The 8,111-nt window shown below is 40.1% G+C and overlaps 2 protein-coding genes across 8 annotated transcripts in view; one reads left to right on the top strand and one right to left on the bottom strand.

Moving 5' to 3' along the window:
• LOC306833666 (helicase ARIP4-like) overlaps positions 1 to 8,111 on the top strand; it is a 179,175-nt gene that overhangs the window by 46,043 nt on the left and 125,021 nt on the right. The gene's annotated exons all lie outside the window — the stretch shown is intronic.
• Positions 1 to 8,111, bottom strand: part of bsna (bassoon presynaptic cytomatrix protein a) — a 141,755-nt gene that overhangs the window by 101,760 nt on the left and 31,884 nt on the right. For all 7 annotated transcript variants that reach the window (XM_079359081.1, XM_079359085.1, XM_079359083.1 and 4 more), the window contains exon 2: positions 4,066 to 4,924. In XM_079359081.1, coding sequence (XP_079215207.1) covers positions 4,066 to 4,924 — 859 coding nt within the window. The remainder of the gene's footprint in view (positions 1 to 4,065; positions 4,925 to 8,111) is intronic.

The raw sequence follows: 8,111 nt of genomic DNA, 5'->3' as shown, positions 1-8,111 counted from the left end.
GCCCTTATCATCAGTGTTATTAATTAATTATCAATTCTCTCTCTCTCTCTCTCTCTCTCTCTCTCTCTCTCTCCTCCCCCTGTTTCCTCCCCCTGTTTCCTACTCTATCCACTGCCCAATCAAAATAAAAAGGCATAAAGCCCATTTTGAGCTTTTTTTTAAAAATCTGACATCACATAAGGCAAAGACCTTATAGGAAATGTCTAGCATTTTGTTTTCTTCCCACAAAATCTTTTTTTTGTTTTAAATGTACATTATAGTGAACTCAGAGAGGTAAGTAAGTGTGTGCGACATGCTTATCTATAAATCTCAAACAGCTCGTCGGGCTAAGTCCTGTTAATGTTGTAAATCGATTCAGAGTGTAACAAGGTTTGCAGGTGGGACTGTTTATTGGATTACGAGGATTGAGAGAACATTGATTATCTGAGACAATAGCGGAGAAGATGAGGAACATTAATAGAAAGACGGCTCTAATACATAATTCATCGTAACACAGACAATGGCAGGACCAGTCCATTAAGCTGTGCAAGATGGAGGACAACAAATGCAGCAGAGATTTTTTTATGCAATGCAGATGTGAGTGTCTTAGTTGTAAGCTCATGTTTCAAGACGCTTAATAATAATGTTATGGATGACCTAAAAAATCTTAACAACAAGCCTTGAATCTCTCACACAGATGCTTGTGAGAGGAGAAAAACACTTTTTCTAAGCCAAGGTTATGTTCAGATTGTATGTGGTTGTGTAAAACTTCATGTTGTGTTTTCCATTAAACCCTACAGGAAATCCCTGATGGTTTCTCCAACTAATTAACACCATAGTTTATTGCAAAGGCTTCTTGCATAAATTATGTTGAGCTAAGCAGGGCTGGCTATATGTGTGTCTTGTGTGGGCGTATCCATATCTGCACTTGTGATAGTGCATATGTGTGTGCGTGATGGTTTGTGTGTACGTGTGTGTAAGTTTGTAAGTGGTTAATCTTTCACAAGTGTAGTCCAAATCCCTGAGTCAGAGGCTTATCGACTTCTCACTCCTTCAACTCTATTAGCATTATCCACCATTATGAACCTGTAGTACTCACTCTGTCTCTTGTGCTGTCACTCAAAAATGCGCGCACACAAACGTACATACACACACAGACACACTCTGGATCACGTGAACGTCAATGCATAGACCTGAGCAGAGATCAAAGCTTGGTCTTAAAGATGATCCTACTTTAGGCAGACAGAGGGAGCCGTACAGTAACTACAGTAAGTCTTTGTGACATGCTGTGTAAAGAATATCTACAGTTTGATTTACGTTAAATTCATGGTAAACTGTTCAATAAAACTGTAAAAAAAATCAACAAATGACAGGGGATATTTGGAAGAGCTCTGTATGTTTTGTCCATTTTAGCTCGCTCAGACATGTTGGACTGCAAAATGTATCAGTCTTACTGAGAGGATTAATGATTTTAGATGTGTTGTTTTTTTTTTAAACCTTCAAATTGTTTAATATCGTATTCACTCGTTTCTCATTTAGTGCAATTAATATGCAGTGTAAGCTGCCCGTTGAACTGAATTCAGATCTTTGGTAGTTTAATTTATCAAGGCTGAGTTTGAGGCAGACTGTTAGATCAGGGTGGATAATTGCGTCACTTTGGCTGCTGTCCGTGGTGCTGATCACAGGCTGCTCTGGTGTTTTTCTGTGTGGTGGCATAAATTGTCTGTTGTGGAGTTGTTTTAAATAGTTCTTTGCGCAAATGAGCTTGATCATCTGTTTGTGGCAACAACAAAAAAATCTATGTTTTTCTGTAGAGCAGGCGGAAAAAAAAATAGGTAAAGATTCATAGTGAACATGGAACACTCTCTAACCTAAACCTAACTTAGAGAGATGGCCAAACTAAGTACAATTGCATTTGTAGTTAAATGTATTGAGCAAGGACAGATGTGTCCTTCAGCTGATATTATGGAGCTGGTATGTGATGTTTATATAAACATGTTAAAACTGTTAAAATAACTATATAATACAGGGAACAGTGTCTAAGATTGTTGAGTTTGTTAAACAGATTGTGCTCCAAATGGACTCCAAAAATCTTAGCATTGTCTGCAGTACGTGAAGCAGAGCGTCACATCTGAGCCACACTTGAAGCTGATGACAGAGTATAAAAATGTGAGTTTTTAATTACAGTGATCTAAGCTGTCTAATAAAGATGCCTTAGCAAACTTTGCACAGTCAAAAATAAACTCTCCTCTTTTTGAAGCGTGAAAACTTCCAGTTTAGATGTGAATGTATTACTCTAAAAATGGTATCGGTTTCCATTTAAGAGGGTATCGACTTAAACTACTATACTACAAAAAAAATGTACAAATCTGAAAATGCCTCAAAATAAATAATTACATATTTAAATGACCAGTTCATGTTTGTCAGTGTTGTTCTCTCCTGTCAGTTACTATTATTGTTGCTTTGCAGTGAATGCTTTGTGCTGACTATGTTTTACATTTTTAGAGTTTTTTTTCATTCTAAATGATGAATATTTACCTTTTATAACAAATTATATTGTCATTGCTATTTTTTGTTTGCTGCTTGTTTCCTACACTGCACTACACTGATCAGTGAAATGCTTTGCTTTGACATGTTATTTTGAGAAATGTCAATAACGACTCGAGCTGAATAGCAATGAGCATCAGGGTAAATGATGTAGCAGGTAAACGCGGATGATTTTGGTGCCAATGTTCTCCCACACAAAATCATAGGAAATCCGAGACGCGACGACACATCCACAGTGGTTTGTTTAACATAGCTTAGTGTTTATCGTGCTGTCTGCCAATGTTGTGCTCCTGGACCTGACATCAGCAGGAATCAATGGGGGCCAGCATAGCGAATATGTCTGAGCTACATCTCCGTGATTCTGCATATTGTATGGTTGTGTTTTGTTTGTGCTTGTTTGAAGTCCCTCAGTCAGGCTGAGAGTTAATATTTGTCAACAGACGGTACTGACAGTTTGAACCCTTCTCTAAATTCAAATGTCATCCTCATACCAAACCAAAGTCAGCTCCTTAACCTTCCCTCTCCTCCTCACCCCACCATTTTCCTCTGTATAACTTATAATCTGTCTTTTCTTCCTTTAGTTTTGGTCTCCCTTCCCTCCATCTCTTTCTGAATGCTGTAATGTTTGGCAATCTGTCTTGAATCATACCTGATTAAAGTGTGATGAACTCTCACACATACACACACACGCACACACACACGCACACGCACACACACACACACCGGACCTTTGTGCTTGCTCCATCACATTGATAGAGATTCTGTCATCGCCTCGGGAAGAAATTACTGCCACTTGCTGAACCTTTCCACTCACTGTCTATCACAAATACACAAAGACATACAGTACACACTCACATAGCTTCTTTCCTTTCATGGCCTCATTCTTGATCATTCATGTGTTATATTTAGATTTAATGTTCAACTCTTGTAACTACATAAATAAATGTAAATTTTAATGTAAAATGTTTTGTTCCCGATGTTCACACACATTTGCAAAGGCTTTTTAATGCATGGGACAGAGATTTTCTCTGTCTGTCTTCATCTGTCTCCCTTGCCTAAAAAACCCCCATCTCTCTCACTTCTTCCATCACTTTCTCTGCATTGGCTATTTCACTTTATTCACCCCTTAATTTAGTCTCTTTTAGGCCAACGGTTTATTATTGGCATAAAAAAACAAAAGTAGCTTCTGCAAAAACAAATCACTTGATCCCTTTAGCTATTGGCCAGAGGAATCTCTCCCACCTGTGTCTGTTGAATCTGTTTCCAAACTCAAACTTTAGATGTGTTTGTTTAGTTGTTTATCATGTTAACCTGAAACATTAATCAAAAGTGGCATCTGTCTGCCTAAAGGATTAAATTATAGTCATACCCCAGGCTGAGTCTCTCACAATAAATCAGCATTATTTGATTATTGATTCCATTTATGCAGCGAGACATTAATCTTCTCTGTTGCAAACATTTCAGGGACAAAGTAAGGACGGACATGAGAGGAAAATAAAAGTGTTAAAAGATTACTCGTTCATGTCAAACCTGACTTACCTCAGTGAGGTGCGGGTTTGGGTTGAATCCACACTGGTTACAAACGGTGGACTTGCACTGGGTGCAGGTGTTGTAGTTGGGTACAGCCGGTGGGTTGGACAGCTCTGTGGTGTTGCACACTGGGCACAACCGGCTGCTAGGCATTGGTGCGATCTGTGGCACAGAGTAGGGCGAAGTAGGTGTCACGCTGCGGTCAGGAGACATAGAGGGCGATCGACCTGTTCTGGAGCCACCCGACCCACTGAAGTCAACTTGAAGATTACGACGGGAGGCGTGCTGACCAGGACTTTGACCTGCATGGCCTCCCATGTTAGACCCAGCTGGGCTGTGGCCCATCCCGTGACCAGACCCCGTACTGTGCCCCTGGCTTGACTGCATATGACGAGGGGAAGATGGACTCTCATGGGTGGCCAGGCGGTAGGGCTCTCCAGCTCTGGACCCTGTCCCTCCACCTGTGCCCATGCCTGCTCCTATTCCTCCTCCCATTCCTCCCATCCCTCCTCCTCCCATTCCTCCTCCTCCCATTCCTCCTCCTCCCATTCCTCCTCCTCCTCCTCCCATCCCTCCTCCTCCCATCCCTCCTCCTCCCATTCCTCCCATCCCTCCCCCTCCCATTCCTCCTCCTCCCATGCCTCCCATTCCTCCCATCCCTCCCCCTCCCATTCCTCCTCCTCCCATGCCTCCCATTCCTCCTCCTCCCATGCCTCCCATTCCTCCTCCTCCCATACCTCCCATTCCACCTCCTCCCATACCTCCCATTCCACCTCCTCCCATACCTCCCATTCCTCCCATTCCACTTCCTCCATGGCCTCCTTGTTGCATGCCTGGTTTGGGGCTACCCATTGATCCCATCTGACCCCTGAAAGAGAGGGAAAAACAAAAGAAAAGTGATTAGTGTTAAATAAGGTTACAATCACACATTTACTGTTAAATTGTGTGAAATTACAAGCTTAAACACCAGGTTAGCTTTTGCCTATTACTGAGAGTATTTAGGACGATAAGCAGAATAGCACACCTGTCAAGCTCTTGTATTCCCCAGATAAATGAGGGGTTGCGACAATTTTCAATGTAGACCAAGCACAAAAAAATACAAGCGCAAATCTGTCAGGAATGAGAACGCTAATGCCTTTGTCTGTTCTCAATGGAACTGCAAACTGGCTTACTAATTGGCCAAAAGTAGTAACACATGGTTGCCAGGCCAGAGGCATTTCACGGTTTATTTTATCATTGCTTAACACCTAACACCTAACAGCCTTCATCAAGACTAGCAAAATCCCTTTGTCTTATTTTCTCACTTTCTTAGTCCTTGGTCCAATCATCTCAAGGTACATTTTTGAATGGCCCTGTCTCGTTGACCTGAAGACCTGATTTAGATTATCTAAAGCCGACAGTCCAAAGAGCACAGCACAAAGTGAATTGGGGCATGTCCAGTATTATTGGACATGCCCCACACTATTGGACATACTATTATTTACAGTCCTTTCAGAGCAGATGTTTTCTATACCATGTTTTAACTATCACAACTTGAAAAGATGGATAACTTGAAAATGTACCCAAACTATACTCAATTCTCAATTAAAAAAAAGGTCTGCAGGGATATAATCCATTGATTTTCAGAATTTTATCGAGTTGATAAACTGTACTTTGCTGCTAGAGCAGAGAAAATAAACTAGTAATAAACTAATAAAGCAGCATTGGTTGATTCCATGGCATTTAATAGAAAAACTTTACTGAATATATTATGAAATGAGTGAGCATACCAGAGAATTCAGCTTGATTATTGTACCTCTATTCTAACCAATTCAATTATCTGCTCTCTGCCAGAGAAACGGCTGCATAAAAACACATTAAAACACAGCAAAAATAATGACTCTTTCATTCATGGGAAGCTGCAGAAAGCTATGAAAAGACTGCTGAACTTCCACAGGCATCAACATATTTAAGTGGAACATCACAGACTTAAGCAAGAATGACTAGGCATACACATATTCATAGCTTTACTGTTTGTAAATCACACGCACGCACGCACGCACGCACACACGCACACACACACACACACAAACTTAAGGAAAAAAAAATAACCCACATTCAACCACTTACACAACATACAGTCATCACACCCGAGGCATGAGACAAAACACAAACGCACACCTGAGGGAAAGTAAATGGGTACAAACTCTGCCCGACGACACTAACTAAAAAGAGACGTTGAAGTTCATAATGCTATCTTCAGAGGTTTTCTGTTAGGTTTAGAATAATGTAGAACCAAAAGCACAAGACAGAAACCGAAAATGAAAACGAAGGAACAATTTATTATACACGAGTGATCAAAAATACAAGAAATATAAGTGACTCTAAAGTGTAACATGAAACTATGTGACTCGAAGAATGTGTACAAGTTATTTAATGTGACAATCAACTGTGTAAGCAAAAACAATGTGACACTCAACTATGTGTGCATGAAATCTAAGTGACTCTAAATGTGCAACAACAAACTATGTGACACGAGGTGTACAAGGCACGCGTGAAGAAGCCAGATCAGACGAACAAGACGACGACGGAGTCAGGGACAGGAACGCAGGATTGGGAACACTAAGAGGAGAGAGAACACGGAGGTTAATAAACACGACAGGGAATTATACAATAAATATCACTGGAGCACTGAAAACACTAGAGAGCACGAGAGCTACTGACCACAATGGAACAACAATAATCTGGCGCTGGCCTCCTGGCAGAAGCCAGCTTAAGTAACCCGGTTGATTGGATGAGCCACACCTGTGGACACTGATTGATAGTTAGTAGACACAGAGGGAGTGACAGACAGGAAAACAAAACACACACACGTGGGGAAGAGACACAAAACACCCAAACATGACATTTTCGAAGGTTTTTTTTAGCATTGAATAAAAAAAGGGGAATTAATATTTTTTTAAAGTCATATGAAGAGAAAAAATATAATATATCAAACCAGATCTGTACATCCAAAACTCCCTATTTTAAATAATTAAAATCTACATAATCAATGACTTATGCACACATGCAATTTACATAATGAAAGGACTTAAACTAGCACAATCTGGTTTGGATTTTCAAATGCCATTATTTAATTCAGCTTTAAACTTACATTTTGCTCATGGATCCACTGTATGTCAACTAGTTTCAAATAAAAAAAAATGAAGTGCTTTTAGCACACAAAATTTGAAAGGTGACTTACTCTGTTCATAACTGACAAAGCATTTCTCCAACGCATTCTCGGACTCAAGCAATTTCACTTTTAGTATTCAGGCTGAAATAACACCAGCTTTGTTCAACTTCAGTGCAAATGCACGTTAGGCCTATACTCTCCAAGGTTATCTTTTTCAAACTGACGTTGTCCTCCGTTTCATAAAATAATCCCTTTCACACACGCTCAGTTCTCAAAAACATCCTCGTCCACATGACAACACAAAAACAGCTGTCATAAGAATACCAAGTCAACAACGATGACATGACATGCTATGCTAAAATGTTCTCGCCTTTTCTCTGCAATGACCATTTCATTTTACAAAGCTGTCCATTCCAGCGTCCCATCAACCTGGCTGGAGAGTTACTATGCATGTGTGGTATTTGAAAAGTCTGGTTAGTAATGTTAACACCAGTCATTTGCCATTGTACTAATAATAAAACAAAGGTGATTATTGCACAATAGTTTCAAACGGAGGAGAAACAGTTGGACAGTGAGACATTGCAAGCTCAAAACACTGTTTTTGCAGTGCACACATGAACACCTTAAACAGAGTTTCTGAAAATATTGACGCTGAAAAAAGTTGACCAAAAGGTGTGTTTTCAGTGAACTAAAACACCCTTTGCATACAAAAGCCAGAAACTCACTGAAAAAAAAACAGTTTTCAAAAATTCCTTCTTCCGTGTAAACTAGGCCTTAATTTTTTCCACTTTCTGTGATTGAGAGTCATTATTGCTGCCTCCATGCAAGAAATGTCTTTGGTCCCGCTTCCAAAGTAAGTGCCCTTCTAAAACATCCGTTGAATAACACTTGATGATGACTG

The sequence above is a fragment of the Symphodus melops genome, assembly GCF_947650265.1.
Source record: "Symphodus melops genome assembly, chromosome: 13".
Lineage (NCBI taxonomy): Eukaryota > Metazoa > Chordata > Actinopteri > Labriformes > Labridae > Symphodus > Symphodus melops.
The sequence above is the reverse complement of the archived record's forward strand: the minus strand, read 5'-3'. Positions and strand labels throughout refer to the sequence as shown.